Source organism: Phoenix dactylifera, chromosome 5 (genome assembly GCF_051530095.1).
Source record: "Phoenix dactylifera cultivar Ajwa chromosome 5, Ajwa_hap1_PhDact_Kaust_v1.1, whole genome shotgun sequence".
Classification (NCBI taxonomy): domain Eukaryota; kingdom Viridiplantae; phylum Streptophyta; class Magnoliopsida; order Arecales; family Arecaceae; genus Phoenix; species Phoenix dactylifera.
The window spans coordinates 31,946,242-31,963,169 of NC_143194.1; the positions used below are offsets into that span (position 1 = coordinate 31,946,242).

At 38.1% G+C, this 16,928-nt stretch overlaps 2 protein-coding genes across 7 annotated transcripts; both read left to right on the forward strand.

Annotated features, from left to right (window-relative positions):
- Nucleotides 1-115: 115 nt before the first annotated feature.
- Nucleotides 116-15,086, forward strand: LOC103710873 (uncharacterized). 6 transcript variants are annotated; one of them, XM_088722402.1, is made up of 8 exons: nucleotides 158-354; nucleotides 843-939; nucleotides 1,113-1,239; nucleotides 5,372-5,507; nucleotides 5,628-5,712; nucleotides 9,736-10,047; nucleotides 11,044-12,926; nucleotides 13,154-15,086. In XM_088722402.1, exons 7-8 carry the CDS (start codon nucleotides 11,169-11,171, stop codon nucleotides 14,906-14,908), a joined length of 3,513 nt encoding a protein of 1,170 aa, XP_088578528.1. In that variant the 5' UTR covers nucleotides 158-354; nucleotides 843-939; nucleotides 1,113-1,239; nucleotides 5,372-5,507; nucleotides 5,628-5,712; nucleotides 9,736-10,047; nucleotides 11,044-11,168; the 3' UTR covers nucleotides 14,909-15,086. The 6 variants fall into 6 exon arrangements, with proteins under 6 accessions (XP_088578531.1, XP_088578528.1, XP_088578527.1 ...); XM_088722401.1 differs by having other exon boundaries at nucleotides 1,113-1,243; nucleotides 5,372-5,712; XM_088722406.1 differs by lacking the exon at nucleotides 843-939 and having other exon boundaries at nucleotides 1,113-1,243.
- Nucleotides 3,715-5,288, forward strand: LOC148703559 (uncharacterized). Its single transcript, XM_088723016.1, has 2 exons — nucleotides 3,715-3,804; nucleotides 3,929-5,288. The coding sequence occupies exons 1-2, from the start codon at nucleotides 3,715-3,717 to the stop codon at nucleotides 4,886-4,888; spliced, it is 1,050 nt and encodes a 349-aa protein (XP_088579142.1). The 3' UTR covers nucleotides 4,889-5,288.
- Nucleotides 15,087-16,928: the final 1,842 nt, after the last annotated feature.

A 16,928-nucleotide genomic window follows, 5' to 3' on the forward strand; every position in this document is an offset into this window, starting at 1 on the left:
TAACAAAGCACTTGTTTGTCTCCCTGATCCAAACGTTTAAATTAATATTTTTTTGAAAGAAGAAAGTGACTATGTTGGAATTAGGTTGAGCAAGGAGGACTCATGTGTCCATTTCTTTTTTTAATATAATGGTTTTTCCGGCCACTTGCGCTGGTTTCCATGGTTCTACTGTTTTTATCCGGGAGCTGGGGTTTTTCTTATCCTCTTGCTTTCGTTTTGCCTCGTTTCTCTCTCTCCCCCCGTGGCTCTGGTTCTTGCTCCCGTCCAGGAGAAACCCTAGTCCCCATCGCCTCGCTTGGGATCTCAAGCTGCTCGGGTTCTTCGATTCCTTTTTCTTGGAATCACCGATGCCAGGTGCGGCCCCCTTCCTTTCCGTCTCTCTCGCGCCGCCGGCGCGATCTGTGTATTTATACGGGTTCCTGCTCTCTTTTGATCTTTGTTGCTCGGTTCGGCGTTCCTTGGAGGTAGCTCGTGTTCTGACGAAACTTTCGCGTGTCATATCTCTGTTGGATTGAAAAATCTTGTTCGAATTTCGTGTTCTTATTCGTTAAAATTCCTTCTTCCTTCTTCAAAACTCTGGCTTTCGCTTCGTTCTTAGTTTTTTTTTTTTATATTTGTAATCTTTTTTTCGTCGGATTGTCTAGAAAACTTTGGACTCGATACATGAACCCTTGCGGGATTCGTGTTTTTATAATTAAAATCCGATCGATGTTCTGGGATTGGTCTGTTTGCGCTTGTAATTTCTTGATTCCTGAGGGTTTTACTTGGTTTTTCTTCTTTTTCTTGTTTTTATTCCGTTTTTATGTTTGGTCTTTGAAAAAAGCCGTCACATTTTGCTCTAGAACAAGGAAAAGCCTTCATCTTTAGGTGAAGGTCAGAGGCGTGGTCCGTATTCGGAGCGTAACCGTGTATTTCTCATTGCTGGTCAAGATACGGAAGGTAGTGGTATATAAAGGTCTAGTGAATCTGGAGTGCTATTTACAATATACATGCGTATAGTTATAAAATTTATAAGTAGTATGTTAATTTATTGGCTGCACCTATATTTTATGTCACGGACAAATTAAAAGCTATTAACCTTGCCCTTTCTCTTACTATTTTTCCTCATGCAGATACATCATCATCAGTGGTTTTGTGCACTGAAACATAGGTAGTCCGTGAACCTTGCGCGTGGCTTGAGGTTTGTCTAGCTCTCACAAGGACGAGCTACTGTCTTGGTCTGCATGCTGTTTCCTTCCAGTAGGTGGATCCCTCCAATAATCTCGCTGATCTACCATCTGTTTATATTAGTTATTTTTAGGCATTTTTTTTTCAAAGCCTTGCTTTGAGTGACTGGAACTTTTCATCAATCTAATTTGGTAATTTGATATCTGGATGGATTTGTCAGATCAGATTCGCGTGCTTATATAGCTTTTAATTTAGACAAGTTCTCTAATCTTGGGGCATCATATGCGTTTCTGTTCCTCCATGTTTTAAGGAATATATGTTCTCTAATTGCTGACGTTATTCTAATCATGATTCCTACTGGAATCACTGACTAATTTCACATCATCTGTTTATCTACTTTAATGGTTCCAACGCTGGTTTAAATACTCATTTTTTGGTTTTTGTGTAAATATGCTGTGATTATCAGTTTCTCTGTATTTTGGTTAATGGACTGATTATTCTGTTGAGTTATCCTTATTTTGTTTTGAAAATTAACCTCTCCTAATCTGTTTCATGAATCCTGGTGGTAGTGATTTCTGTTATTCGAGAACCAAGGTTCGAAACTCAGTTTTAGTTTTGATATTGGTTGGGTCTAAATTGGTATTTGGTGCTTTCAGCTTCAGTTCCAACAATTTCTATTGATAGTTTTGCCAAACTAAAACATTAACTAAGATTAGGGAAATAAAACTAAAACGAAAATAAACTATATTAAGGATATAATATTGAAATCAAATCATTTGAAGGTGTGATATGTTATTTTGGACCTTTCGGAATTTCATTTCGTTGGCTTTGCAGTGAGATAATGGAAACATTATTTTGAAAATGTGATATTGAATAATCATAATTTGAGTATAATATATCATTTTGTACTTTTGATGATAATCTGGCATGGGACAATTGGAATGAATATAAGATCTGAGTTAAGATATTTCTTCTAATGCCAAAAAGCTCATTTTGCTGTCGATCTCTTCGGATGCAATGTTGCAGTGCTTCTAGTGTAGAGGTGTTTCCAAGATTGAAAAACTGAAGAAATGACAAGAATTGACATGCATAGCTCACATATGTAAATTTAGCCCAATAAGTTTGTCTCGGACATAAATCTGAAATCAGCCCAGTATTAATTCCACTTTGAGTGAAAGTTCAAAGCATATTGAGAACTCAAGCACCATAAGACTCCTACTCTATCTTCATGCCTCTCCCAAACTCTGCTACCTTCATTCTTCATGAAGAATAGGTTGATCCTTCTCTGTTTGCCTGTCCGATCCTAAATCTGCCTTTTCTACCTTTTAAGTGTTTATTCTCTGACCTCATCTTGCATGTTTTACGCGCACCAATCTACTGCAACCTGTGTCTGTCCATGGATAGGCCTCTTCATCTTAACAAATATGTTAATGGCTGTTTGAATGCTCTTTCTCCCTCTATTAGTTGTGCAGATCTATTAACATTCCATTTCTTCTGTGTCAATAAAACTAATTGACATCATTTTTTTATGCCTTTACAAATAATTAAATCGTTGGATCTTATCATCTAGACCCCATGGATTTCATAAATTTGCACAATACACATTCTAAAATGATTGAATTTCACACCAGAAGTGTGTGCATTCATGTCTGACTATTAGAAGCTAACAGATGCTTGATATCTTCAATTGGATAACCAAGATTAAAACTATGTGTAATACTGCAATGTTTCATGGGATAAATTTTGCAGATCTGACGACTGACATGTTATCTAAGCTGCTACTACTTTTTTAAATTTTCTTTATGTTTTACAATAAATTATTCATAACAGATAGTTCCTTTTTTTTGATATACAATATAATATTTCCCCTTTTTGTTGTGACAGAAGAACTACTTTTTTCTAATTTTCTTTCTCTCCCTCTCTCGCGGACACAGACAGAGATGGGAGACACACGTGGGCCAGCGTGCCTACGAAGATCTTGAGTTCCCAAATCATCTACACTGATCCTACAAACCATTACTCCAATTCATAGTGATGCACAAATGATAGAATACCTATATGACCCAGTCCCATGTTTGACATTTGTGGCGGTGACCTGCATGCGCAAATCAGTACACTAATTTGGTTGCCAAGGATCTAGTGCACATCCTTTCTCATTATTTGAGCAATTTTAATGCTTCTTATATTATGGCTCAGCTACCTTGTGTTAGACTTCAGATAGGATCAAGAATTATCCCATGTACGCCCCTTTTGTGTTAATTTTCATATATCAGTGCACCACTTTTCATTTTGAGATGCTGTGGACTTCCAGATTTCATGGTGTCGCTTCTTTAGAATTACTTGATGGGTTATCGTGTCATCATAGGCATCATATTTACTTCAAGTGATGGCTAGATCTGGTGAAAGAAAATGAATTAGGTCAAAGCTGCATTGCACATTGCAACATGAGCATCAAGCATATTGATTTTTTTAATATTAAGTATAAAAATCTTAAAGGAATTAATTTGTTATAAGATACTAGAGCGTTAATACTTGATGTTTTATCGCATGATCATAGGCGTCTTATTTACTTCAAGAGCTGGGTTAGATCTGGCGAAAGAGAATGAATTAGGTCAAAATTACATTGCACATTGCAATGTAAACTAAGGATTTTCTATATTACATGACTATCAAGCATATCAATTTTTAATATTTGGTATAGCAATCTTAAAGGATTTTTTTTTTTTTTAAGATCCTAGAACGTTAATAATTGGATACCTAGAGGCAGAAGTGGGTCAGATGGACATCGATTTGCCCATTGCTCAACCATATTTTGATCGAGTTCATAACTTATGTCTGTGAGGTCAGATATGAGTTCATAACTTATGTCTGTGAGGTCGATTTGCCCATTGCCCATTGGATAACTCATTCTGGTCTATGCATCTCCCATGGGGGTGGCCGTCGCTGCCAATATCCACAATGCACTAAGGGCGCACAGGGCAGCACAATGTTTTGCAAGGCACATGGTGGAGGTAAGAGGTGCACATTTCCAGGCTGCACCAAGGGAGCTGAAGGAAGCACACCCTTCTGTAAGGGGCATGGTGGAGGGAAGCGTTGTGCATTCCCAGGTGGTTGTTCAAAGAGTGTGCATGGTGGAACTGAGTTCTGTGTTGCCCACGGTGGGGGGAAGAGGTGTGCTGCACCGGAGTGCACTAGGAGCGCTAGAGGGCGGACTGATTTCTGTGTTCGTCATGGTGGGGGGAAGCGATGCAAGTTTGAGGGTTGTGGGAAGAGCGCTCAGGGAAGCACTGATTTCTGCAAGGCACATGGGGGAGGTAAGCGCTGCTCTTGGGGCCAAGCAGGTTCAGTTTTTGGTGCTGGTGGCCCCCCATGTGATCGCTTTGCCAGGGGAAAAATTGGGCTCTGTGCTGCACACACCGCCCAGGTGGAAGACCATCGTGTTCACGGTGGCCACATAGCCGAGAAGATGAAAGAGGTGGTTGTTGATCGAGACATGTTCACCAATATGGAAACTGGCAGGCAAAGTCAATCAAGTTGGAGTGGGCATCAGAAGTCAGCAATGCATCCTGTAGTTTCTCTTCCAGAAGGTAGAGTGCATGGTGGGAGTTTAATGGCAATGCTAACTAGTGATGCAGGTCTTGGGAGCCACTCTGGAAGCCAAGTCGAGAGTGTTAATTCTGAGCAGGGTGTACCACATACTTTTGCTCCCAACTGGTTGTAAGGACAAAGCAGTGAGACCTGTCTGTTCCCATTGCCGTGCTGTTTGATTTGGTTCTGGCACAGTATGCTCTGCTGTGGTGCTCAGGTTTTTCTTTTTTTAGCGACTCCATGTGTGGAAATAAGAAAAATCAAGCTTTTCTCGTTCATTGGTGGCTAGGACTTGTATGTAATTCGGTTGATTCCCCTTTTAGAGATAATAAGGGGGAAAAAAGGGTTTGGACTAAACTCATAAGGTGTTTAGTCAGCAAATTTAGTGTTTTAGGCACTAGTGTTTGGTTCAATAGTTTTATTCTTAACAAATTGTAGATATGGAGTCCTGTGAATACATAATCAACTGTTCGGTGCTTCATGTTGAAACATGCTAGACTAATGAAATTGCTACCTCTTTATGTGTGATTGTATCTTTGATGCGATATATTTTGTAACTGTAATTTTTTAACATGTAAACTAGCTTATCACCAAAATATTGTTGAATCTTCCACAGCACAGGGATTTAGCATCAGGCCTTTCAGGAGCAAGGAGATATCGGAACTTCATATCCTTTGCAGTGCAGTTTTCTGGCTGCATGATGAGATGGCTATCGCTTTCTGCAGCAGCATGGGCACTCCAACGGAATGCAGGTCTGCTCTACTAGTTTACAATTTTTTCTTATAGCGCGAATATTCTGTATGGTGCTTGTACATTGGTTTCATTCTGTCAAAATATCGGTACATGTATCACCCTTATGAACAAAATGCAAGCTTTTGGAGATCGAGATTCATGCGCCGCAGGGGTGGTGGTTAACCTAAACGACTTGTATAATATTTTTCCAACAAAGACCTGAAGGTAAATAATATTTATCTGTTTTTAATTGGAAAATATTTATCTTTCAATTGTACAGGTCTCTTCATGATGTAATCTACTATAAGTTGTAATTATTATTATTATTTTTTGTTTAAAATGGTCTTATGAGTAAGATGGTTACGTATCTCTTCTCTTAAAAGATGTTTGATGTTAATGTAATCACTTGTTTAAAATAGATAGCTCTCTGACCCCATATATACATATATATAAAGATAGCTCTGGCTCTTGACATTTTATTCTCTTCTTTAAAACCTTCCTCTATTTAGTTCATTTATTTCTTTAGCTATACAACATTGGAGAGAAGGATGAATACAATTAGGTGTCGAATTTCTCTAGTTACAAAGGTTCTTTTTGCACAAACCAAGAGAATAGCATTGCCACTTGGACGGTCCAGAGATTATCCTGCTGATGACGAAGTTATGAATTTTGAATCTGAATATTTTTGAAGCTGATGCACCCAAAAAGCCACCATGCTAGTTTTCCTTTACAATAATAAAGAAAATTTTGACCATTTTTAAGGCCAAAATATTGTCTATTGCTATTCTACATTTTATTGCAGTTGCATGATGGGCGGAATATTGAACGTTGAAGTACTCTCTATGATGGCCTTTTCCTCTTGTTGTTGGTGCAACATATAATCAACCATTACATATGTAGATTGATTTTATAATAGTTAATTATGGTGCGGTTGATTAGGCACTATGCTCATTATTTCAAAAGATCATCATAGAAATATATGAACACAAAATAGAACATGTTAGATATCAAGCCTAATCAACAAAGTATAACTAATGAAGCAAACTGAAAATAACTGCAACCGAACAACAAAAAGATACAGCCAGTAAATTTGGATTCCAAGAATGTGATAGATGGCAACGATGGTAATGATAATGGGTGGAGATAATGATTGATGGATGAAGAAAAGAGGGTTGGGTAAAAGATGACGATAGAACTAGTCGGATAATTATTTATGCGAGTTTAGTCCCTTCAATTCAATGAGAATCTTTAGGCTACATTCCACCAAGGCATCGAGACGAAGGATGACGGGGTCGAAAAGATGGCTTTAAGAAGAAATAAGTTAAGAAGCTGGATGAAAGTAGAAGAAAGATGATTTCTCAAGGCTTCGCCCACGATGGCACTCATCTTTTTAGGTTTTCTTCTCTTTTTTTTAATGGTTGTTGTCCCCTCTTTTTATAGCCCAAAATAGCTGAACAATCTTCCTAAAATTCTCCAAAACGATTTTTATAATTTTTCCACTAATCTTTATCCAATAGCTCATATCTTTCCTCTAACCGTTTATTACTGTCTCGTGAACAGTAACGGGTCGGGTTATTGTCCCGTGAACAGTAACGGACTAGGTTACTGTTCCGTGAACAATAACGGGTTGGGTTACTATTTTGTGAACAGGTCGGGTTACTGTTCATATGAACAATATTTTTTTTCTTCTTTTCTCTATGTTGTTTTCTACAGATTTCTGCATAATTTTGCATACTTATGTTGTATATTTTTTTTTTCTATTTTCTAACTTCTTTCCCACTTATTCCATACATTCAACATGTACAATTCTATTTCCAAAACTATCATCTATCCTCCTCTGTTCCTAGAGATGAGTGATGGCCGTGGGCATTGAAGAAATGTCAAGGCTCAAGCAATTAAGTGTGGTAGTTTGGAGTTGGGTTAGGCTTTCTATCATACATAGGTGGACCTTTTTTGCTTAGCAGTCTTAGTACATGACTTGACTAAAAATCCAAGCCTAAACATGGTTTTGGATGGAAAACACAGAAACAACAAAAAAAATGTAAACTATGTACAAGATGAAGTCCTGAGACTCCATCAGTTGTGGATAAAAGGGCAGTCGACTTGGTCTTTTTTACGCTTATATGAGAATTAATTCGTTGTTAAACCGGGCAAGGAATACTGGTTCCCAAAATACGGAGATGGTGATGGCCATTGGGCTGACACAGCCCATCTTCGAGCCCAGATACAACTTAAATGGACGTGCCAGGCGAATAAAAGGTTGGACTAAGCTCGAGCTCGAAGAGAAAAGATACGTGTAGTTGTTGTGAAAGACTAAATAAATAAATAAATTAGGGCAAACCAATAAGATTTCTATAGTCGCCTGTTTTCTTAAAAAGAGAGAAAAAAACAAATAAGATTTAGATACAACTATGAGAAAAATTTATGATACGTCGTCAGTGTAGTAAAAAAATTGGATCATTCGGGGTTTCAGTTGGCCGAATCTAGCTGGCTTCGCCTGAGTTGGGTTTTGGGCCTGGTTTTGGGCAGCCTAATAGTCTTAATCTGACCAAGCCCATCTGTTGCGCACTGTGTTTGCAAATGACTAGAGGGGATTCTTTTCAAGAGGAAAAAGAATGGGGAAAAAAAGAGTAGAAGGGATAGGTGTTGTATTAAGTGGATCTTAACTTACCAAAAGTGCATTTAAGTGTGACTTTGTCGACATGTTTACTCTATTAGCCATCAGCAATTGCTTTTAGAATTTTTTTTGCATATATACTCTCTTACTATTTACATATATATTTTCATAAAATACTTATTTTGTATGTATATTTTTTTTTACTCTCTTTTTTATATATGTACCCATACCATCTAACGTCGTTAAAAAATAAACGATTTAAAATTAAAATAACTGAAATACTCTTAAGGGTATACATGCAAAAAGAAAATTTTGATATGGATAGATATGCAAATAGCAACTTTATGGAGGTATTCATGCAATTACACATGTTTAGGAGGATATACATTTTAAAAAAAATCTAATAAAAAATAATCAAAATTCAGTAAAAATAACCATTAATAAAAAAATATAACAAAAAGGATTAAATCATGTTAATATCAACTTCTATAGAATAAATTATGTCACTTTTATAAAATTCTTGCCTAAAAAATAAACATCAACTCAGCATTTACAAATCGCTAAAAAATATTATACTAATTTAATCATCTATAATTAATTTAAATTTGATATGCTTTAATCTTTTAAAAATAATGATGTCATAAATTTCATAATGATAATTATATCAACATTAAATGAAGAATAGCATTACCAAAATAATCACCTAATATTCCAACTTGATTGAGTCTAAGATGTTAAAAAAGAAAATTAACAATGTGACTCAATCTTTTTTTGACTTGTTAATCCAACAGAATCATAAAAGACTTAGCAACTTTTCACCGATTATTAATTTTTTAAATATATTTTTTGAATATATACCCTTCTAAATATAAAAAATTGCATGAATACCCTCGTAAAGTTGCTATTGCGTATATAACCTTATAATTTTTTTTCATATCTACTCATAAGGATATTTTAGTCATTTTAATTCTAAGCCATTTATTTTTTAATGACGTTAAATGATATGGGTGTATATATATAAAAAAATCTATAAATAATATTCTTACGAAAGTATTTATATAATTTTATATATTTAGAAGGTATATATGAAAAAAAATCTTGCTTTTATTTCTGTAAAATTGCAACCCAGGTCTATCCCATCCGTGAGAAACAAGACGTGAGCATCAATCTGACCGCATGTTCGGAAGAGTATATTAATTTTTTTAAAAATAAAATAAATTAATTTTTTAAAAATTAGAATTAAATTATATTTACACCAAATAATTCAAAAAAAACTATATTTATATGTTTGAGATGTATTTTTATTTAATATTTTAATTGATAATTTAGCAGAACATTAGTGCATTTGGAATCAGAAAAAAAGTTTTACAATTAATAAAAATAATAAGAAACAGAAAATTTTTAAAAATAATTATAATAATTTTAAATGACAAGAGGATATAACAAAATATGAGCGATTTCGATTTTCCAAATAAGACAAACAATTTCACTAACATTATTTATTTAATTAGATGTAAATATAAACTTCATAAATAAATATAATAATATACGTCTTTGATAATTTTTTATAATTTATTGAAGACTTTTATGATTTATGATATTTTGTTAAGAATAGATTGCCAATAAATCAGATATTTACGCGTGGCGGACCAGAGGGCCCGAGAAAGCTCGAGAACGGAGCCGAACATTCTCCAGCGTCCACGTCGAGAAAGCTCTGGAAGGCGCGAAGGGTCTCGGGAACTTGGAAATAAATAGAGGGGGAGAAGCCTGCTCGTTCCCGTCGGAGAAGATCGCGAAGCTCCAAGGCGTCAAGAGAGAAGGTAGAGAAGAAGCAAAAGGAGAAAGCAAAAGGGTTTGCGGACCGCGTCGCACCGGTAACAAAGTCATTTGGTTCGTGGGATCGCTTGGAAGGTTACAAAAACAATCAAACATCCGCCTCATCTGTAAGTCCTTTCTCCCATTCCCTTTCTCACATCGCTCTTAGTTGCATTTGTCCCCTTTCATCTTTGAGTTGAGTAGTGTGGCTCGGAATTTAGTTTTCTGGAGTTATTTTCTTGATTTGGTTCATGAACGGAGAAAATGGTAACTTTTTGTGCTGTTGAATTTGTCTCGACGCGTCGAGACTAAGTGATTTCGGTTTTTTTTTTGTTTTTGGCATCTTCCTCTTCATAAAAATGTTATCTTGGGCAACTTTGCAACAGATAAAATTTGATTGATCCATTGAGGTATATGCCTCTCCAATTCAAACAAAATCTGCAACAAATGAAATAGGTCGCTAGGATCATTTTATCGACCGATATCCAATTGAACATCATGAAAGAAGAAACCAAACTCGAGATTGTCTTCGATCCTCTTACCGAAGTTGTTCTTAACTGGGGACTTAACTAGGGCCCTTACGAGTTATGCGACCATTGAACTCAGCGCCATAAATCTAATGCCTTATGATTACTTTATTAAAGTGAGATCACCCATTTGTTTTAAATTCTGAGGTATAATTCAAGATACCATCCATTTTGTCTCTAGAACGGTCAGGACCCTCACCTTTTACCCGTAATTAGAGGGCAGGAGGCAGTACCATCCGAACTAAGGTTTCATCGTATGAGACCGTGCCTTGTGAAGAGCACCATTTAATGTTCATTTTATCAAAATTCCAGGGAGGTTTGTGCCGATTTGTCTGTCTGTTTCCATCTCTGTTCCTTCTGTTTTGCAAGACGTCAATGGACTCTCCACTTTAATTGATGTAATTGAAGATGTTTGGTTACAGTCTAAAAAATATTTAAATTTGCTTATTTTGTTTTGTTTCCATCGCTTTGTTTGATGAGATCCCTGTCCTGCAGAGAATGTTCAGTTGCTGTTGGCTGTCTGCTTAGCAGGTCTCACTTTTGCACTCTTGTATTGCTTCTAATACTTCATTGTTTTTTATGCGCTTGTTCCTGCAGAATTGACGATTCTATCGATCGATCTCTCGTCCCTAACCCGTGAGATAGGGAGAAATCTCCGCAGGTTCTCACTGCCATAGAACCTGCCCTATTGGGTTAAAGTTTTATCGCGAGCTCTCGGAAAAATGTTTCCTGCTTGCAGATACATGGACCCGTACCCTCAGAATTTTCCTCACCGCATTCCCTATCCTTATAACTACTATCCAAACTGGGAAGCTGTACCTCCTCAGATGAGAGTAGATTCATCAAAACCTCCCTCACCTTTTGGACCATGGCCTTACAATGGCAGCACCAGCCACCCAAATCCAACCGAATGCCATAGCTGTTGCAACCATATTTACTCTCCAGGGCATTGTAGTTTCAGACCTCTATACCCTCATATTCAGCCACCTCCTCATTGTTACTACAGTGGACCGTATCTAGCTTATCCTGATGCCTGCCCGCCCTATTTCATGCCACCACCTCATTATTCATTTGATCAAGCTCGATATGATTATGAGGAGGCTAAAAATCACTGCTGCGGGTGTCCAAATCATAAGTGCGGGGGCGAGAATACTAGTGTGAAGATTGAAGAACAAAAGCCAGATCTAGAGCCAAAGCCGAAGGAGGGTGACTCCTCCAATCTGGTTAAATTGCCAAACTACCCTTTTTATCCACCAGCATGGGCTCCTCATAATTATTTGAAGGAGAAAGACACCGACAAAAATTCTGAGGCACAGCCTGGAATTTGGAATGGATGGATCCCTCTGGACATTAACAGCCGCATGGGTCTGATGCAGAATGGAGATGACAAGAAGGGCTCGCAGAATGAAGAGAGGAGGAGTCAGTTTCCATGGCCAATTATGTGGATGCCTGGTTATAATAAACCGGAGGAGGCTGTAAAAGATTTGAAGGAGATCAACAACGGTCCAAAAGTTTCAGAAGAAACACCAAAATTTAAGATTATCCCACTGAAATTTCTGGAGAATGGGAACAGGGAGGAGAAAGCAGGAGTAGCAGAGGATGAGCCTAAAACTCGAGCACAGCAAGAAGCAGTAAGTGAAAAGGAAGCCAAAACTAAAACCATTCCAGTTAAGCAGATGGAAGCAAGCAGTCAGATGAGGAACGAGAAGCAAAATGAAAAGAGTGACGAAAAGAAGTCCATCATCTCTGAAAAACAAAATGAAGACTGTGGAGTGAAGAAGTCTTTGGATGGCAAACAATCATCACCTGTCAAGTCGTCAAAGTTGACTCCTGTATGTTTAAGAGTGGACCCATTGCCAAGAAGGAAGAATGGAAACAGCGCATCCCGATCTCCTAGCCCACCTGGCCTTATTGAGAAAGAGAGAACTCATCAGGACAATAAAGAACATGGCTCAACTTGGAAGGAGGCCAAAGAGGAAATTCCTAAGAAAGAAATCCGGATTGTTGATGTTAAGGAGAAGACATCAAACAAAGTGGGGAAGGAGGCGTGGAGTAGCCAAGATTCAGTGCCAATCATTTCAATGAAAGGTGCTCCAGGGAAAGCTGTTACAGAGAATGCTAAGGGAGTAGAAGCGAACGACTCTGAGGGTGGGTTATCTGATGACCAGGAGAAAAAGATTGAGGAAAGCAGAGGCATGGAGGATGCAGAAATTACAAAGACAGAGGTCAGGAAGGAAAGAAAGAACTTAGCAGAATCAGATGCAGCAGTTCTTATTCAGTCTGCATATCGAGGGTTTGAAGTGAGAAGATGGCAACCTTTGGAGAAACTTCGCAAGGTAGCTCGAATTCGTCAACAGGTGGAAGATATTAAAAAACAAATTCAAAGTTTTGAAACCTCTTCAGAGGGACAAGATGTGAAGCAGAAGGTGGTTATCGGTGAGACTATAATGAATCTGCTTTTGCAGCTGGATACAATCCAGGTACGGGCTTTAAACATTTTTTTTTGTTAATTCTGTTGCAATTGATCATAATCTTATTAAAACAATCTTTGTTTGAGTGAGAAAAGAGGTTCAATAATGTTGGTCATTTAGTTGCATTTGCTATTTATGCTTGCATCACCAGCACTTCTCTACAATATGAATCTCTTTTTCTCTCACGTTTTGGAAATGGTTTGAGTCTTAATTCCGAGTTGACATGAACTTACCAGGGCTTGCACCAAAGTGTGAGGGAGGCCAGGAAATCTGTTGCAAGGGAGCTCATTTGCCTGCAAGAGAAGCTTGATTCTCTAAGCAGACAAACTACTGCAGATCATGAGTCAGCTAAGATTGAAGAAAGTGCTAGCAGCAAAGCTTCTGATGATCACACTTGTCTTGGAAGATCGGTTGCAGTGGCTGAACCATCGGCCGAGCATGTTTGTGAACAACTATCTGATAAGAAGTGTACCTCAGATTTCACATCTAGTGAAGAAATGCAAGAGGCTGAGGAAGAGGACAAAAGAGATGCACTAGAAAATCAAGAGGTAGAGGCTGCACCAGGAGAGGCTGCACATTTGTTGAACGAAGAAATGGTTTCTGTTGCGAATGGGGAGCATGAAGAAGCACCTTTGCGGGGAGAGGAACAAACTGTTTCTGAAGGTGGGGCATTGGTAGGGTCAAAACTGCTCAGTGAAGAGCCTTCCCTTGAGTTAGAGGAACCTTTGGTGCCCTTGGTATCCACTATCAAGAAAGTTCAGGAGGTACCTTCTGCCAAAGATGAAGCTCCCAAGTTGGATTTGGAGGAGCATCTAGAGATGCAAGGGCTTAGCTGTCGAGAGTTTGAGTCAGCGAACAAAGAGTTTTGTGATTATGGTGCTCGACCAAACACACAGGTGAATCTAGAAGTGGAGAACAGTTTGGTACCATCGTTGAAGGGGTGCAACCTTGGGGGAGCCGGTGAAATCAAAGTTGAAGAGCATGAAGCTGTTTCTAATGCAGTAGAGTTCGTAGAACCTCTACCAGGAATGGCTGAATCTAATTTTGAGGGTAAGGATGCTATCAGTGAAGCCGACAGAAAACAGGAAGAGCTCCAAATGTTGCCATTGGCAGAAGAAAGTGATTCTAAGGAGAAGACAGCAGGAGATGCGACTGCTGACAGCAAGAGTGTGGAAGTTCCGAGCACTTTGCATGTCACCAATGCAGTAGATTTTCTGGAAACTATACCAGGAGTCAGTGAATCTAATTTTGCCAAGGCACCTGGTGCTCGGTTCAGTCAAGCTGAAACCAAAGAGGAGGAGCCTCACATGTTGCTAGCGGAAGAGGAAAATTGTTTCGCAGAGAAGGCAATAGGAGATGCAGCTGCTGATACTATAAACATGGAAGCTACGTGTGCAAGACCTGTTACGCTGGCTTCTGAAGAGGGTAACGATGTTCGCAGCGTGGTAGAAAAGAACCTAGAGATGCCAGAGGACCAAATTGCAGTACAAGTTAGATCTTCTGAGTCTGGCATGGAGAATGGAACTAAACTGGCTGCTGCTAATAAGGTCCTTGAAGATACAGACATGCCTTCAGCACCTGAAACTCTACAGGAAGCGACTATGGATAAGGATACAACTTCATCCCTTGAGCAAATTCTCCATAGAGAGTCCTCTCATATGTCTCTTGTAGAAGCAGCTCCTGATGAAGCAAGCACTCCAGCTCCAAAAGAAGAGGGAATTGCTGTGGTTCAACCTAAAGATTCCATTCCAATGGCTGGACCAATTTCAAGTACCAATATGAGCATGGAGGAGAAGCAGCTGATGGAAGAAAATGAGAAGCTAAGGGAGATGTTAGAAAAGTTGCTTCTTGCAGGAAAAGTGCAGTTAGGGGTTATTTCTGATCTTAATGGGAGAGTCAAGGACTTGGAGAAGAAGTTGACACAGAAGAAGAGGGTGAAGGTTAGACGACACAAACCAGGCAAGTCTTCTCCCCGTAAAGTTGCATGCTAAAAATCCATGTGGAGAATGACCGAGAAGGTTGTAACTATGTACGAGTATGCGTGTGCTATGCGTATCTATATGGCAAGAGATGAAACTGTTTCAATGTAGAGGTCTTTATCTTTTTCTTTTTGGCATTTTGGATATGTACATTACGACTACTTGGAATCAAACTGATCACTTTAGCTAATTTTGCATGTAATGTGAGATCTGAACAAACGAACTTAGCTTGCTGGAGTTATAAGTTGCAACTATGCTTGTCCTGTGGAATATGCTTCGTGTATCCCTTTATTTTGAGAAACAAAAGAGTTACGATGCAGGAGTCTCTTTGTACTAGTAGTTTCCTTTCTGCATTTCAAGTTCGCAGGTTCCTATTTGGAGTAAAGGTGACCTTTTCCACTAATTTTGCATGTAACATGAGATCTGACGAAAAAGCAAGTTTGCTGAACTTGGAATTTGCAATTAGATTAATGTCACAGGGAAGCCAATTCTTAACTGAAGTTAGTGATTTGCCAAGGAATGTGGTTATCTTTTTGCTCTAAAAGTGGGTTCTAGTTCTAGGTTTCGTGATGCCTAATACCTGCATTATCTAAAGTATCATATTAACTTCTATTTCTACATAGCAAATGATTATTTTTTGAGTTGATAGCATAAATATATTCCGGGCTCGTAAGTTTGTAATGTGGCAGCAGGGTATATGGATAATCCTGGTTATAACTATAAATTAGGTTTAAATTGAGGAAATTGCTGATTTGAGGATATGTTTGTAACGGTAGGTGGTTTATTGGATGTTTTAGTTGCTGCTGCTAATGGGACAATGCTTGTGGATGTCTATGACACAGCCATGAATATTTCCAGCGTTCATGGATCATGTGTTACTAAAAATTGCTCATTCAGGCCATGCAATAACTTCGATACTCATATCAATCCTGTCTGGTTTCTCAGTCAATCTTGTAATTGCTAATTATTTAGATATCTGAACAGATCTTATGAGAACTCCAAGAAAATAATATTTATAAATAAAATTTGAAAGTTGGTTGGAAACAGTGCAACTGGTTTGAGTTCAATTTTTGGCCTGTGTTTGGTCTCACAACTATGAGTGAGGCTGGAGTAGAAAAGCTTGGGGACGTTAAGACTCCTAATGGTCCTCGTTCGGTGCACTCGCTTCTTTCAGTCATCGGATCCGGTGCTGCTGCACCTTCAGTTTAATCTACCAAAATGAGATTACCTATGGAAGGCTTGGATGTAGCCATGTAGGGTTTAGAGTTTAGATTTTTAATATTTAGGGTTTTTGGAGTTGTTGCGGTTTAGGGTTTAGGGTTTTGTGAGTTGCCATATGAGTTACTTTAAAGAGTTGTTTGGAGAGGAACAGAGAGAGGTGTTTAAAATAATCTATGCTATATTTCAAGAAAGATATTTGGTAGATAGCGAGGGGGAGAGCAAAAATGAGTGGGTTGTCCCTTTGAAATACTCCATTTGATATTGCCTTAGGGCGAGTGGGCATGCATTCTCCATAATATTTGAGATCAGTAGTAAGCAAAGCTGCATCCGTCGAATAATATTGCCTAGTCCCTTCAAAGATAATTATCTCCACATGTGAAAAGATAAAAATCCATTTTGCAAGAATCCACAATTCATAACTCATATATGACATGCAAATTTGCAGAAAAAGACTATTTCATTTATCTTATTGTATTCTCTCCCCAGTAATTGTTTAATGTATGGCTTCAAGCAAATATCTATCTGCTAAATCTCCACAAATCTTAACATGACTGTATCGTGTTAATACGTGATGGTCAACCAATTCTCAACCTTAGCACTATCAAGTTAGTTCAGTCAAAAGGTGTGAATTGTGAATCATGAATCAACGGTCTCAATTCCGAATCAAGCAAAATGAAAAACTACAAATAGGGTTGGAGCCCAAATTTCATTCAGGAGATCAAGTGATAGTACTTTATAAACATTTTAGGAAGGAAAAACTACAAAAATGAGATTTTTTTTGGAGGGGGTTTAACATTTTCAGATCAAGATC